Genomic DNA, 17797 nt, shown 5'->3' with positions numbered 1-17797 from the left:
AATGCCGAGCTTCCTGCCCACTCTGCCTCCGGCCCGCTAACAATCTTCTTCCCCCAGCTGGCTTCAATGAGCAGCCAGGCCCTGCATTTCAGGCATGAAACAGAAAGATCTTTTGGGAATTGGACCACTACCTATAGACAGTGACATTAGTAACTCTCCTAATAAACATGCCTAGCAACCCTCACGTAAGAGTGAAATTCAGCCATCAAACGTTAGCCCCACACCCTGGCTTTCAGGTTTTTTTTCCTAAACACCCATTTCTCATATACAAACAGGTAATTAAGCATCAATAAACATCTGAGGAAACTCTTTGTCATTTATGTTAGAGGCTGAAATGAACACATTAATAAAGGAATGCTATAGGGTACACAGAGATGAACCATGCTGCTATCTATACTTTACTTTGAAACCTATCAAAAAATAAGAAGGTTTGATTGACGGATGGATAAATGGGTATATGGATAATAAGTGAGAAGGCAAATAGAGCAATCTGTCCCCTGTACAACTCTTTCAACTTACTAAGTTTGAAAATTTTTATAATAAAATATTGGGGGGAAAAAAGCCACTAAGAGGTATCTTAAGACTATGCAGGGGAAAAAACTCCCAAACTCAGTTTCATTTATATATGGACTACACAATATAGAGTGACAGTGATGGAAATATTCTAACTTTGAAAAATCGAATTTACAGGCTCCACTGAAAAAACTAAGTAAAAAACCCTGTGAATATGAATGTCACCTTTACCACCTACCCACCCCTCGTATCCATCCACCTGTCTGTGTCTCTCTCTCTTCCTCCTTCCCTCCCCAGAGTAAGCAGTTACAGTTGATGTGTATCTTTCCAGGTTTTATATATATATATATATATATATGAGATTTAAAAAACAAAAACAAAAACAAAAAATTGAGAATAACTCACAAAAAATCCGACAAAGTTTTTTTGCCATGTAATATACTTTGGAGATCATATATAGATTACTGCCTTTTCTTAATAGCCCAAAAGCATTTCCACTGTACAAGTATACTATAATTTGTTAAGCTACTCTATCAATTAAAACAAATTCCCCATTATCTTTTATCCTAGCTTGTTCATTTATTCATTCAAGTTTAGACTGCTGACCAGGAAACATTTTTAAAAACCTTCTTAGAGTGCATGTCTACCCATTAAAAATAATACATAGGGAATAGGTGAAGAAACATTTGAGTACCCAGAATGTTCCAGTTGCTTTTATATACACTAGCACTAAGTCTCAGCAAAACTCTGCAAGGTACTCACTCACTCTATAGTGGGGGCAAAGGAGATTTTAAAGAGTACACTTGTACAAGGCCACAAAAGTATTAGGAAAATAAACAGAATTTAAGACCAAACTGCAGTCTGGTCCCTTTTCACCTCACCTCTAATGATGAAACAGAGATAAGTATAAATTTTATTGAAAATAATTAAAATATTATTTTAGAAAGTATTACTATTTTATCAAAACCAAACTAATTATAAACATATACACACACACACTTAGCATATGTACTTTTAGAATATTACTTTCAAATCATTTGATTTAAATGAATGTCACAGAATTATGGGAATAGCATCATATTCTTTATTTCGGTCTTGGCAAAAAAATTAAACTGAAATCAATCTACTAGTCGTAAGCTGGAAAGGCTTGACACAAGTACTTGGAGAAGACAAAGCACTGGGAGAACTTTTTAAAACAGTGTAATAGGGCTTCCCTGGTGGCACAGTGGTTGGGAATCCGCCTGCCAATGCAGGGGACGCGGGTTCGAGCCCGGGTCTGGGATGATCCCACACGCCGCCACAACTACTGAGCCTGCACTCTAGAGCCCGTGAGCCACAACTACTGAAGCCCACGCGCCTAGAGCCCGTGCTCCGCCACAGGAGAAGCCACTGCAATGAGAAGCCTGCGCACCTCAGTGAAGAGTAGCCCCTGCTCGCCGCAGCTGGAGAAAGCCCGCGCACAGCAACGAGGACCCAACACAGCCAAAAATAAATAAAATTTATTTTAAAAAATAATAATAATTAAAAAAACCAGTGTAATACCTAAAAAATATTTTTACCTGAAAACACTAAGAATATATATATAATATATATTATAAATTTATATAATACAAATATAAATTGTAACTTAAACATTAAACCTTCTAAGAGTTAATATATAACCTTAAATATTAAACTTTATCAGACGTATATGTACTACATATTAAAACTGTGTGATACTAAGTTTGTGTCTAAGAAGTCTCCCTGAAACACTTTGAAGATTTGTTTATTGGTCTCTCTTTTAAGTATGCAATCTATATTTGTTAGAATAATTCTGTCTTAGGAAATTTAATGCACTTACCTAAAAGCTACACACATTAACATTGAAAAATTCATACCTATGACTCACCAATTATCCTGATCCTTCACTTCTGTATAAGTGGCTTGATTTCTCTTGTTAATTACAAAGCATCAAGATCCTTTCTCTTAGTTCTGTCTCTCTCTATAGGGCAGTCTGTAATAAACTTTGTAACCCACATTTATTTAAAAAAGGAAAAAGCTTACTCTTGCTCTTTATCACCATTGCTCTATCCATAAATTCAATGTGATTTGGAAGTAGAGAGAAGCAGAACAAGCAACTGTGGAGAAGTAAATATATATACCTGTTTTATGGCTTGTTGAGCCAGGAAAGCCATCTGCAGGGGGTTGGGCTTTATTGCTTGTCGTGGCGTACTCTGGTTTGGTGGATATCTTAGCTGTTGAGGATGAGGAGGAAGAACTGGTCCATTGGGTTTGGGGCTGTGATTTTGAAAATTTATCAAACGTGGAGGAGGTTGCTGGAAAAAAAGAAATTCAATGAACTCAGTGACAATCATCTCCTGAAAGACAAAGTATAAAGAACTCCATTTTATAACTTTTACAGAATGACAGCAATTCTGTCACAGATGAATCATTTATTAAAATTACAGTAAGGGTACAGGGGGAGGGGACAGCCTTCCAGAATGTGTATAAGCAATTTAAAGAAAAGAAGTTTTATTAGGAAAGACCCTTGGGAGAGGATTTTCCAGCTGCAAGTAGGTTAAACTAGGATTAGATCTAGGCCACACTGGGAAGTAGGGAAAATTTGTCTTTGGTATTCTTCTAAGTCCCTGATGATTACATTCTGTAAAGAATTGCCCTCTTCAATCTTCCTAAAATAATGTGATGGTAGAATAATTACTAACATTTACTGAGTAGTTATTACATGTCAGGTACTACTTTAAGTGCTTTACATGTGTTAACCCATTTAATCTTCACAATGATCCACTAAGGTAGGGATTACCTCTGTTTTACAAAAAAGGGAACTGAGATATAGAGAATTTAAATAACTTGTCCAAGATTAACAAAGATAGGAGGAATGGAGCTGAGATTTGAACTCAAGTCCTCTGGCTCCAAGCAGTAAAACATAAATAATGAACAGATGAATATTAATAACATTTAAAAATTAACGAATCGGATCTTATTGAGATCAAACTATGTGCCAGGCATTGTGACTGGCATTTTACATGTGTTATCTCATTATTACCCTCCCCTCATTTTACAAATTAGGACACTAAACATTAAAAAGCTGGGATAACTTGAAAAAAGTCACACAGCTCATTAAAGGCAGCACTAAGGCTTTAATCCAAAACTAGTCTGCCATTTCATTACCCAAACATGTTTTGGTGTTTAGCTGGGGGTTAAGGTACTAATTATGGCTTAGAGGATGAGTCCCTCTAAAAGAAAATAGATTTTGAAAGGACACCCTTCAAGGACAACACTGGTTGATTATAGTGCAGGGTAGGGGCTGGGAAGGTAAGCCTAGTTTGCTCAATAAATGCTAGCCCTAGAAATTGAGACCAGTGTTCTAGAAAAAGGTAACCGTATATGCCAGTCTCACCTTGACTACCCAATTCTCTCTAAGGTTGGCAACTTATTGCAAAGTAAATACTTATTTTCAGGCTATCTTAACTGCATATGAATAAGAACTTCTCAGAAAGGGAACTATTAACTCCCACATTCAAGGTGGAAAAAATAAATGTGAAATTTATAAAGGCTGAAATAGCAACATCTTAAACTTCGACACTGTGAAGGCAGACAGCCATAAAGTGTAGCTCTGCCCTCTTTTTGTTCTCTTCCTTCTCCCATTTTTGGAATTCATCTCCTTTCCTGGGTAAATTATTTCTCTTTCCCCTCTCTTGCAAATTAGTTGGCGCTGGGTTCACCGTCAATAACTTTCAAGAGTGACCAGCAATTACAGATCCAATGAAAAGTAGATTTAGACACTATTTCAAGATCAAGGGAAATTCTTGAAATTCTATTCTTCTGGGTGAAGAACAGAAAAATATTAGAGAAAACGAGAAAATGAAAAAATCTTATAAAAGCGTAAGCCTGAAGCCATAGCAATTCTCTTTGATTCTTCTACTAAAGTTTTGTGACTTGAAGGGTTTTATATCATAGAAACACAAACAGAGAAGAACTGGGGAATCATAGTGGAAAACTTCTAAGTTAATCAAAGAGACAATTTTTTAAAAAGTGGAAAAGCACCCAAAATGATCCTTAAGGAAGAACAAAAGTAGTTATAGAAGTCTTCTGCCTACTCCTGCCCTGAGATTTATATATTGATTCAGTCAAGAAATGACACTTGATGCCAGAGTACTGTACTCTGAAAAATCAGTGTGGGACTGGATGTCGACTCTCCCATCAAGGAATCCCAGTGTGGTAAGATGTAAGGTGATTTTTCTTTCCTCTCCCAAACTATGACAATTGATTGAGTTAATTTCTAAGAACCCTGTGACAGGAAAAGCAACTTGAAAGAATAAGACTAGAAACTAGTTATGAGCATAAAAGAAATAGCAAAACCAGTGCTATTTTAATTAAATGGAATCAATTAATTTGCAAGAAGGAAAAAAGGGAGAGAATAGAGAAATAATTGAGAGCTTAAGCAAACTGACATATAATCATCACTATCCTCACCTTCACTCTAAATACTTTTATTATTACAGGTTTTCATTTTATTCTAGGTCAGTATAACCATGAAGCATAGCAGATGTCCTTCTAACATCCACCCACTGTTTAGGAAATTAATGTATACATATGAATGAGCTATCTCCAGAGCAGTAAATCTAGCCCGGGAGTGACAACCATTATGTATAAAATAACATACTTAGATCTAACAAACTTAGCCCTGTCCATTAGAGTATGATAGAGTATACTGTACACCGCTCAATGAACAGAGATGCATAATGTTTATCAAGTTTGTACCACTCAGTCATATAACTATGTATTCTAGCTCTGTATCACACAACTTTTTAATCATTCAGATTACACGGCTAATCTTCAGAGGAAGAAATAGGGAACTATTGTATAAGTGATTTTTAGAAGCACGGCTTTAAATTGACCTGGGTCCTATTGGACAGATGTAGAGTATGATTACACCCACAAAGAGGCACACATACACCCTGCTTACAGATATTTTCCCACATATATATGCAAATAAACTGTTAGAAAACTAAGAAAGCAGGTGGGCAGGGCAGTGTGAAAGTTTACAGATGAGGGAAAATTGATGAGTGAAAAATGTAGGAGTGGATATTTGGTACAGAAGAGATAAAATGAGAGCTGAGAGTACTGGAAGGAAGTTCGGGAGTCATTGAGAGGGGACAAAAAGAGAGGTGTGTGAGTTAATGACCAAAAGATGAGAAAATGACTTTACAGTTGATCTTTGAACAACACAACATGGGTTTGAACTGTGCAGGTTCACCTAGACATGGATTTTTTTCAATAGTGAATACTTCAGTACCACACAATCAGTGGTTGGTTGAATCCTCAGATGCAGAACAGTGGATACGGAGGAACCACAGAGAGAGAGGACCAACTATAAGTTATACATGGATTTTCAACTATATGGAGGGTTAGCGCTTCTAACCCCTGCATTGTTCAAGGGTCAAATGTATTGATAAGTGGGAAAATTAGGCTGCATAATAAAGATTGTACATTATATACATCATATAGCAGTAAATCCTAGAGAGAAATAATAAGATCAAAAGCAAATTTCTGAGATAAGCAGGCTAAAGGCTCGACCAAGGTCACTTCTGGTTTGTCACTGCTTATATAAAAAATTGTTTGAGAATGTGACCAAGTCACGGAGTATCTATTAAAATGCCTCAGTTCTTCACTCCTTAGTGAAAAGGGAATTAATACAAATGATGGATTTATCTTATTTCAGGTTAAGTATTAAATAGAAAATCACTTTAACATCTCTCGGACACTTAAGATAAATAATAATCATGCAAATGCTTAGCACTAGTCACTTAACAAGTAATTATTTTCTCTCTCTTTTCCTCTTCACATTTATCTTCAGAACAATTTGGGTGCTCTGCAGTCTACCTGCAATGTGTCACCCTGCAGCCTGCAGAGGTAGTGACAAAATTATGCCTCAATTTTCTTAACAAAATCTCAACTCTGCCAGTTGCACTCCTGATATCGAAAGCGTACATGTCTTTTCCCATTGAACACTCACCAAAGACCTCTTAAATTGCTTGTTATTTACTTCCTTTTAAAACCTGGGTTAAAACAAAGTTCAAGAGGAATAATCAACTGGTCATACTAATATTCTCCTAGATTTGACATGCCTTCTTAATCAAATTACCAGACAGCCATAAACTTCAAATACATCACACCTCAGGCCTTCACAGAAGCAATTTAACAAAATCAGTATCTACATATGCCTACAGCTTTTATTCAGGGTTGAAATAAGAGTCCTATGAAAATCATCTGTTTTGTAAAACTGCTACCAAAAAATGCTATTACGCCATTTAATTGCTTTTTCATAAAGAACCACATTATATATTCCTCTTAGTGCTAGAAAAATACTAGTAAAAAATTTCTCCTCTAATGGCATGTTCCTTTTAATCAAATAATATAGATATTATTCCTGTTTCTTTTTTGTTTGGCTGACAAAAAATTGAGCTAAGTCTTGCTCTCAAGCATGATGAGAACCCTTAGCCTAGCTCTGCATGCTTTGAGTATTCTTAACACTTATTAATCCCTCTGCCATTTCATTTGTGTCATTTACTGTAAAACAGTTCAAATTCTTCTGAGAAATAGGGAGTATAAATTAATAAATAAAAGTAACTGAAAATAACAGACAATTTGTATGGATTAAAATAAGAATGGTTCATGGAACATTTGCTCAGAAATAAAGTTTGAAAAAGGAAGACTTCTAATGAATCAAACCCTTGCCCTTTTCTATTTCATTTTGTCCTAGTTTCTAAGATGCAATGTGATTTTCTAAACACTGCATCCTTACAGAGAACAGATAACCTAAAGTATCAGTCATCCTGAAGCACTAATGTAAGAATTATGAATTACAGGTACACAACTTTTCCCATCAATCATATGCATTTGTTATTTAGGAATGGAATCATTTATCCTCTTATAATCTGAAGATGAAAGAGAGCAGATGAGAACAGATGTCCCAATTAAATAAACCATTAATTTTTTGAGAAGGGCTAAAATCTAGAGTTAAATCAGGGATCCTTAATGTGATAAATTTTTATAAATTCATATATTTAAGTCATGGATGAAAGATGCCTTGGTTATTTTAGGAGCTGCTGAATACAACTGTACTATAATTATCTAAGTTAGGACAGGCCTGCTTCCAAATTTACCTGATGAGAGATGGAAGGTTGCTGGATGGGCCCCTGCATTCTAGGGTTTGGTAAACCCACAGGTGCTGGCCTCCGTTGCACCTGTTGCCTCTGAGCCATTACCTGTTGCTGCATATGCTGGAGTCGTAATTGAGCTAGGCTGATCTGTGTTGGAAACTTGGATAACTGGTTTGAAGATAAACCACCTGGTGGCTGTGAATTCTGTTCCATGACAGGATTCTGCTTAGGCATTTGTGGTTGACTCTCTTTATCTTCGATTACTAAAGAACCTAATTAAAGAGAAAAGGTTAAGTTCTAAAGATTTTCTGGTAGTGAAATACCATATTTTGTAGGGCTATTTTTACTGATCTTCAGAATTGCCAAAGAACGTCTTTTTCTCTCAGGAACCCTTTATACTCTTAAAATAGAAACCCCAAAGAGCTTCTGTTTATGTAGGTTCTATCAATCAAAATTTACCATATTCAAAACTAAAAATGAGAAGTAAAAAAATTTTTCCTCACTAATTCATTTAAAAGTGACAACCCATAATAACACATTTTTATGAAAAAATACTTATTTTCAAAAAAATGTAGTGAAGAGTGGCGCTATTTTACATTTTTGAACATCTCTTTAAATGTCTGGCTTAATAACTGAACTCTCATACCTGTTTCTGCATTATCTAATATATTGTTTAAATATATGAAGAAAATCCAGCCATACATGGATATGTACTTGTAAACAGGAGGCCTGTCATCACCTGAAGGAGCCTCAGACCCTACTTTGAGGACTGCTGTTGCATATCAAAACACAACAAGCAAACCTGACATTGGATCTAAAAACAATACCACAGTATTTCTGATTTAGTTATCTCTCAAGTTCTTTACACCTTCACAGAGTACACTGTTAGTTCTCTGATGGAGAATACTCTGCCTTATAACTATACTGTTAGAGTTTAAAGGTACCTCTAACAGGTGTGGTCCAAGCATAAGGCAAAGCTTGATTTCTTCAACAGCAGAGACTCAGTTAAATGTTTCTGATTTAATAAACATATGCATCCTAAAAAATAGAGTTATCATTCATTAAATACTTACTCTGTATTAGATACTGCGACAGTAGGTCTATGTATATTGTTAAAGTCCTCTGTACAGATAAGGGATTTAAGGTTCAGAGAGATTGAACAACTTACCCAAAGTCACAAAGACACTAACTGAATATTCATCCAAATCAACATTTTTCCCTTGCCGTCTTCTATAACATGTTTCTCAGAAGCCGTAAATAACCAAGTTTGGGAAACTTGTCTCCTTAGAAGATTTAAAATGTAAATCTCATTGTAAATGGCAATTTACAGAGCTGTATAGGACAGCTCTGAGAAGTCCTACAGTAAAGGATATTGTTTTACAAACTCCTCACAAACAGATGTTTTTGTTTTCACTGTAGACTTATCTAAAACTATATCCATTTATGTGTATAGTTACACATATTCTTAATTTTATTTATGTTTACATCATGTGGTCTATGTTTTAAATGATATGCTTACAAGTACATACAATTCTACATGTGACTATTTGTGTGGATATATAACTGTGACAGGTTCTCTATATAGCTGCATGTATGGTGGAGGGTAGGAGATAGTTAACTTATATACACGCTTTGTATTAAGATGTTTCTTTTTAGTTACATAGGTGAGAGTGTGTATGATTCCAGTTGCTTGCTGTGTATCAATCAATCAATAAATATGTGCTTCTAGACTGAGCTGCAGGAGTCAACTTATGACCTTTCCTTCAAAGGGTCACCTTATTACCATTCCTTCTGTTCTTCCCGTGTATGAATGAGGTTTGCGTAAGCCTATTTCTTCCTTTCCTGGTGTGTTCTGAGAGCACTGGCTCTCTCTCCAGCCATTTCTTCCTTTCTTACCCAGAATCTAGCTTAGGGAATGAGAGAGCAACCATCTTTCAAGATTTTGAAACAAAGTCAATGAGCCCAAAAACTGTCATCAAAGGGAATACTGGTGGTTGATGAAGAACGTATATAGAATTCTTAAATTTCTGTTTCTATAGTCTCCCTGTGAGAAATTAAGAAAGGAGGCAAAAACTGAAGACTTTTTCTACTAGCACATAATGTAGCAAGTACTGCCTGCAAGGATATTTGATGTTACCAAATGATACCATAATGATAGTCTCCCTTTGTGATAACTCAGTGCACTCTAGTACTTAAAATTTGGGCACTTATCTGTACGTATGGTACACTTCAGTTAGGAGGTTAAAAATTATATAATAATTACATAAAAGGCAAAAGAAAAAATGAGAAGTCTTCCCTAGCTAGATAAAGCAAATGAACCATTAGGTGCCTGATGACTGGCTCTCAAGAGTAAGTAAGCCAATAATTGTATGAAAAGTCCTGTTTTAACAGAAAACATTCTAAATATAAAAAGTCCTATATTAATGGCAGTCACAAGTCAAGAGTTTGATCAACCATTCTGATAAGTATGTAATTAACAGTACAAGCAAGATTCTATGGGAAAGAAAAAAAACCCTCCTAAATCCAGAAATCTAGACACCCTGTGAGTCAATATAAAGGATGTTTCATATCATCCACATATTTACATGTGCGTTTATATTCATGCATGTGTCACACATATACACACACTAATGAAATACTAGTGAAAATTCCATGTACTTAAAACAAGATGATAAACACACTGGGGGTGGAAGGGAATACATTTTCAATAATCTCATAATCATTAAGAGTTCCAGAAACAAATGGCACTTTGAGAAAATGTACATAACAGCCTACCTAAATTGATAATATTTTGAGCCCAGAAACTAGGATCACAGTGAAATTGGATAGTATTGTTGGTCACTGGGGAAGCATCACACCTTGCTCGAAGGAGGTGCCGTAACCGGTATGTAATCTAGAAGAAAGCAGAGAGACAACTAAACATCAAAATCTTTATTAGCGGGCTTGCCTGGTGGCGCAGTGGTTGAGAGTCCGCCGGCCGATTGCAGGGGACACAGGTTCGTGCCCCGGTCCGGGAAGATCTCATATGCTGCGGAGCGGCTGGGCCCGTGAGCCATGGCCGCTGAGCCTGCGCGTCCGGAGCCTGTGCTCCGCAACAGGAGAGGCCACAACGGTGAGAGGCCCGCGTACCGCAAAAAACAAAAAACAAACAAACAAAAAAAACCCTTTATTCGGCAAGTAATTTATTAAGTTCCCAATAAATACACAAAAAATGGTCTCTGTATCATATGTATGCTAACACAAAATAAGCAATTGTATATATATATAAGTTATAAAAAAGTGGACATACAACGCAGTTTTCCTTCCAAAACATGTTATTAGTTTTGAGGTACAACTCAGTTAGCTATACTGTTGAATACAAAAAACTAATTTTAACTAGCTTAAAGTTAGTTTTTTGAATTATTTAAACTTCACAGAAGCACCAACCAAGTATTTGTAAAATAAAAAATTTTCACAAATTCTGCTGCTTTATTTATTTTACTTACTCTTTCAAAGAAGGATGCAGAGTTGAGATTAGGCGGCTAATGAATTACAGAAAATACAAATTACTCTCTGCTCAGGAAACATAAGTACAGCTCATAACTAGGCCTACTAGTAGGATGGCTCTCCTTGCTCCTATGCTGTGAATCTCGGGTCATCACACCACACCCCCATCTCCTCCACACTGCAGTCCTCAGTGAATACTCAGTCACTCTCCCTCAGTCTTGAAGAGTTTAGCTCCTGGCTCACCATCACCAACGCCATCATTACTCCTGTCTTAATTCTTGATGATTTTATATCCAACTAGATGATCTTTCTTTCCAGCTTACTCCTTGCTAGTGCCCAGATACCAATAATCCTACAAACCCTAAAGGTCCTATAAACCTTTGCTCTTAAAATTTTCCCTGTCCTTCGACCTCATCTTACCAATACCCTTACCCTAGCCCTCAGTTTCTCCTTATCTGGCTCAAATCCCAGGGTTAATCCTCATAAGCATTTCCTGGTATATACCCTCAACCCCTCTTTCTCTCACATGTCAAACTACACATACTCCCTTCCCTCTCCTCAACCTTTTCCCCAAACAACAACCAACAAACAACACTGGTTAAATCTAACTTTTAACTCACTGTAATTGGACTGATAAAGGGACTGACCAAACTTCAAACACAGCCTGCTTACTTTTAGGTAGGGCCCTAAGGTTGATGGGCCTCTGGTCCTTCATGTCCCTACTCTCCTAAGTGACTATTTCAAACCTCCTTTCTCTTTTCAATTCTCCAGCATCTCCTCCCCCATTCTCCAGCTCAGCTGATGGTCCTGATTACTGGTCACTGAAAAAACAGGAACAATCAGGGAACTTCCACAAACTTCCACCACCTACCAGTATTAGCGTTCCCTCCTATCACAATGGATTAGCTGGCCGCGCTTCTAGCTAAAGGCAATCCTTGCAGTCGTGCAATAGTGCCCAACACCCTTGACACAAAGACACGGCCCAGCAATTTTCTCCCCTCTCCTGTATCCATCAAGCTTTCCCTTTCACTGCATCAGTCCCATTAACACATAAACATGTTTAACTTTTCCCAGCTAAAAACAGAACTCTTGGCTCCTTTTCTCCCGCCATCAACTGCCCTCTTTTCTGGCAAAACTCTTCAAAAGACTCATCTATAATGTCCCCTGCTCCTCTCCTCCCATTCTTCCTTGAAACCATTCAGGCTTAGGAGCTTTTCACATAGGTGGTCACTTGGCCCTCAGGGAAGCATTTTCTTCTCTTGGCTTTGAACAAACTATGATCTCATGGTTTTCCCCTTATTTCACCAGCTGCTATATTTTAAGGCCACTGAGAATAGGTTTGCGTCCCAATGTACCATCTCAGTTTCCACTGTTGGTTCTTTCACATCTCCCACACCAGGAATGTCCCAGGGCTCAGTCTTGCAACTGCTCTCTTTTCTCCTGCACCCACATACTTTAAGTGATCTCATCCAGTCTCATCGTTTATCCGACTCTTAAATTTATATCTCAAGCCTGGACCCCTCTATGAACTTGCACTTCCAACGGCTTGCTCAATATTTCTACCTGATTCTCTAACAGGTACCTCAAATTTAATATGTCTAGAAGGGAACTCTTGATCCTTCTCTTCAAGTCTACTTGTCCTATGATCTTCCCCACCTCAATTACTGGCAACACTATTTTTCCTACTGCTTGGTCCTTGGTTCCTTTCTTTTCCTCATGCCTTACGTTCCACCTGTCAGCAAATCCTGTTGGCTCTATCATTAAAAGATATGGACAATCCTACCAATTCTTCCATTATCAACTCTACTGTTACTATCCTGGAAAAGCCACCTCATTGCAGTAAGGTTATAAATAGTCTCCCTTATTTCTCCCTTGCCTTCAACCACCTACAGTTTTTTTTCAGCGGCCAGAGTAACTGTGTTAAACTGTAAATCATATTCTGTCATTCCTCTCCTCAAGTCCCTCCAATGGTTTCTCATCTCACTTAGATTAAAAACCAAAGTCCTCATAATCAACTACAAGGCTCATATACTATTTGGCTTTCCAGTACTTCTGACCTTACTCATCCTAGTGTCTGCTCCTTCATTGTGTTCCACCCTCTTAGGCCTACTTGCTGTCCATATCACAAATAACTCCCACCTCAGTCTTTGCACTTGCTGTCTGTACTTGTGCTCTGCCTGAATACTCTCCCCGAGTATCTGCATGGCTTGCTTCCTCACTTTCTTCAGGTATCTGCCCAAATATCACCCTCTTTAGATAGAATTCCATATCTAAAATCACAATCCTACCCCAATGCTCCTAGACTCTTCCCTTAATTTACTTTTCTCTAGAGCACTCAATACCATGCAATGGTCTATACATTTTACTTATTTTGGTATTGTGTATCTCTCTTCATTAAAATGCAACTTAAAAAAATATTTATTTATTTATTTATTTATTTGGCTGTGCTGGGTCTTAGTTGCAGCTCACGGGTTCCTTAGTTGCGGCACATGGGCTCCTTGGTTGTGGCAGGCAGGCTCCTTAGTTGTGGCATGTGAACTCTTAGTTGTGGCAGGCAGGTGGGATCTAGTTCCCTGACCAGGGATCAAACCCAGGCCCCCTACATTGGGAGTGTGGAGTCTTAACCACTGCACTACCGGGGAAGTCCCTAAAAATGCAACTTCTTGAGGGCAGAGATTTTGCTTTGTTTTCTGTTCCCTTAGTACTCAGAATGCCACCTGATACATAACAGGTATTCAATAAATAATTTTTGAATAAATAAGTTTGCTTCATTCGATTGCTAAATTATCTTAAATAGCTATAATAAATTCTGTGTAAAAAAAGTATTTATTTTGGGACTATGTAGAATACATGGCACAGTGTTTAGCAAACAGCACTGAACACAATGTTCTTTTGCCTAAGTTTTTCTATCTTTCTTAATTTTTTTTGCATCTTCTAATAATTCTCATTATAAAACATGCTCATAATATGCTAAGCAAAAGAATTATGGCAAAAACTTTCCTATGAGGAGTCATAAACCCTGGCTACTATAAAAGATAAATCAGGATTAATTAAATATACTTGTTGATCCCTTCAGATGTATCTGAACTTAAACTCAGGTTTCACACTGAAAACTTAGCTACTGTTCAAAAAGCAAAGGACAAAATTATTTTAAAAACTATGGAAGATGTCAAAACAGCTTTTCAGATGGCAATACTGTATACTGTCTCCTTTCTACTGAAGTTAAAATAAACTTAAAAAAGAAATTTAGTATTCGAGTTTCTACTCCTGTAAAATATAACATAAAGTTTTGTCTACACTTATTTATAGCTTCTGACAAGAGATGTTATCTGCTACCTTATTTATTTACCATCAATCTTTCATTGAGTTCCTATGTATCAAGCACTGGGTAACACAAAATTTTTTACCCTTTAAGAAGTAAAAAGTCTAACAAAATTCACAGAAAAATATGCAAATGTAATAATAGTAGATAAAAATCAGTAATAGTATGATGGATATATGCATAAGGGCTTTGTAAACACAAAGGGTAATCCAACCCAGTCTTGGTCATGGAAGGCTGCCAAAAGGAAAGGAAGACACATCTAGGCTGAACCTGGTAGTCTCTACAAAGATGAGGATTTACTCAGGAGAAAGAAAAAGCATTCGAATAAAGGCTAACAGTACCCAGGCAAAAGACCATGACATTCTGAACCCTGAGGACTAAAAGCAAGGAATTGTCGATGAGATATTCAGGAAACATAAGTCTTTGAAGATTAATTATATGGGAGGACGGGGGAAAGGGAGTAAAAAAGATTGTGGATTTCCCTTTTACTACCTATACCTTAACAGCTTCCTAATCACTAGTATTATAGAAATATCTATTGCTAGTAAAAAGAATACTGTGTTTTACTCTCCTGGTCTCTTCTGTCGGTATTTCTTGCCTTCCTTCTAAATAATATAAGGATAAACTCAGTGTTTAACAGATGACAGAAGAATCCTAAGGAAATACTGTAAAAATGTTTTAAAATATATTTAAAACTGGACTTCTGGAAGGATCCTACTATTCCAATGGTTTTGGTCTTTTACTGATTATAATTCCTATAGCAAAAAAAAAATGAACTAAGAATTACAAGCTAAGCTTGAAATTTCAGGCCAGCAAGACGTTTCTTTTTAATTTTTAAGCATATAAAAGCCACCATTAAAAAAATAACCTTAGTAAACATGGCTATATTTATGAAGCATAGAAGCTCTAAAGGACAGAGCTGCATAATATAGTGACTTTCAAATTTTCTGAGGTTAAAAGTCCTCTAAATGTTTAAAAGTAATCACAAGCCTTAGCTCTGCATTCACTATAGGTAAATTATTTTACTAGCTATATCTGCTGCTAGTGATGCGACTGGGTTCCACAGGCTTTTAAAAATTAAAAAACACAATTTAGTAAATCAGGAAGCTGGTAATACTGGTTCCTTATGCTTCACTGTGTTTATTTTCTCCTGTGTATAATATAGAGAACAATCTTCCTCTCTCCTATTTCAAGAGATCATTGTGCAGATTAAGTAATCCCATCTTCGAGTTTTTACTGTTTTCTTTGTATTATAATCACAAACAAAATCATAGAATAAAATCAGAGAAACAAATTCTTAAACTGATAAGGAGATTGAATATCTGATTGTGTGAATAACATGCTTTCTTACGCACATACAAATAAAAATACTCATAATGGGTCTAGTTGAAAAAAAGACAATTCTCTCATTTTCTCCTTTTATCCATTTTGTTTGACTTACAGGAAAATATAAGTAACAGAGAAGGTATGTACTGTATAGAAGCTGTTTTTCATTAGACCAATGAAGCAGTAAAAAGGAAGAAAAAGAAAAAAAAGACTCAAGATTGACCACATAATTGATAATTATGAAAGAAAATAATCTTAAGAGTTGAATACAATTCATGATTAGGAATACTTATAAATCAGTTTTCTAATAAGTTACTCAATATTTGAACCTAGTTTACAGAAGTTTATCCTGAAGTGCATTTCCTTATTTCAAAATGGTCGTAGAAAATTCCTTCCACAAAACTGAGTGGGTGAAGAGAAAACAGATTTGGATGTCATAATTTGATTTCAAAGTGTAAATCTCTGTGGAATCTTTAATAAAATAAGAGTAAAGCAGGGGTTTTTAAGAATGCTTATGTGGTGTGACTTCCACGGCTGAATGTCTTCTAGATCCTTTGCTACTAAAGGTGGTCTACGGAGCAGCACAGCAGCATCACCTGGGAGCTCGTCAGAACTACAGAATTTGGCCTCACCCCACATCTACTGAACCACCTGATTAGTATGCAGTGACCATATTTTCAGTAGCAAGGTTCTAGACTATTCTGAAAACAGCTGAACAAATGAGAGCCACTTTTCTCTAGCAATGGGGTTGAAATATCCAGTACCATATATCACTGACAGAGTAAACAACACAGTACAGACAAAAGGAACACAGCCTCTGGGTTCAGGTGTCCAAGCTGAGTGGCCTTAGGCATGTTACTTAACTCTGTGCTTTGGTTTCATCACCCATACAATGGATGCATAGGTATACCTATCTCATAAAAATGATGTAAATGTTAAAATAAAATATTACATGGAAACGCTTAGGATTAGTGCCTGGCACACTACAGGTGATCAGGAAATGTTTACTCTTATCTTTATTGTTAGTATTAAGTTCAACTGTCACTAAGACAGAGAAAACTTGGAAAAGAATAAAACAGGAGGGATGATGGTAGATTAAAATTGAAGATACGCCTCAATCATGGCAAGATTTTTTAAAACCAAAATATTTTGATTGATAAAAATTAGAAAAAGGTAAAAAGCATTTAGGTACAGACTAATGAACATTTCTAAATTTTAAGCATTCTAATAACTCCATTGTTTCTCTCTGTATTTTGATAGCATGTTAAATGCCATACTTAGTTTATCTTACCAGTCGCTTGCTATAAAGTAATGCTGTACTGCTGCCACTGGAAACTGCCCATTTAGAAAAATGCATGACATGTTCCAACTGTTTAGAAAGTCCAGCCACTTCCTGCTGCTGTTGCATAAGTTTCATTCGATGATCTTTTGCAAGACTCTGAAAACAAAAAAGTTTCAAAATTAGTTCTGCATGTAACATATATTTTAATGGTCATCATTAGATTACCCAATTAGAATAACCACCACCTTTAAGAACCCAGGTGACAGCAACCTATCCCTTGGTACAAAGGCTCATTCTCACTGAAGTAAAAACCGTGCCCCCAGTGTTGCAGCCACCACCAACGCCACCCTGCCTCTGCTGCCTGCCCCTTCTCTCCAAGGCCCTTGGTCTGGTTGTACATATTTTGGGATGCAGGTTTCTGTTCATGCATCTTCCAGTATCCTAAGAGGTACAAAACCGTGGATTAGCTATAATACAGTAAATACCCATTAAATTCAATACTCACAAATAAAATAGATGTACCATCCAGCAATCAAGTGAAGTTACCAGATCACATGATTTATTCAAGCACATGATTTCACCTTTTAGGCATTCTTATCCTGATTGCAACTAGTTTGTGCCAAGTCATGCCATGTGGTAGACAATTTATGCTTTTTGTGTGTAGTAAAAAAAAAAAAAAAAAAAAAAAAAAAAAAAAAAAAGGAG

General features: G+C 36.5%; 1 protein-coding gene across 2 annotated transcripts in view; it reads right to left on the bottom strand.

Moving 5' to 3' along the window:
• TRIM24 (tripartite motif containing 24) overlaps positions 1-17797 on the bottom strand; it is a 91167-nt gene that overhangs the window by 16137 nt on the left and 57233 nt on the right. Inside the window, exons 7-10 of one of the 2 annotated variants that reach the window (XM_007466598.1) lie at positions 17102-17248; positions 10452-10569; positions 7680-7948; positions 2655-2828 (exon numbers count right to left, since the gene is read on the bottom strand). In XM_007466598.1, coding sequence (XP_007466660.1) covers positions 2655-2828; positions 7680-7948; positions 10452-10569; positions 17102-17248 — 708 coding nt within the window. The remainder of the gene's footprint in view (positions 1-2654; positions 2829-7679; positions 7949-10451; positions 10570-17101; positions 17249-17797) is intronic. The other variant, XM_007466599.1, reaches the window with a different exon arrangement.

The sequence above is a fragment of the Lipotes vexillifer genome, unplaced genomic scaffold (genome assembly GCF_000442215.2).
Source record: "Lipotes vexillifer unplaced genomic scaffold, Lipotes_vexillifer_v1.1 scaffold71, whole genome shotgun sequence".
NCBI lineage: Eukaryota > Metazoa > Chordata > Mammalia > Artiodactyla > Lipotidae > Lipotes > Lipotes vexillifer.
This window is presented reverse-complemented; position numbering and strand designations above follow the sequence as displayed.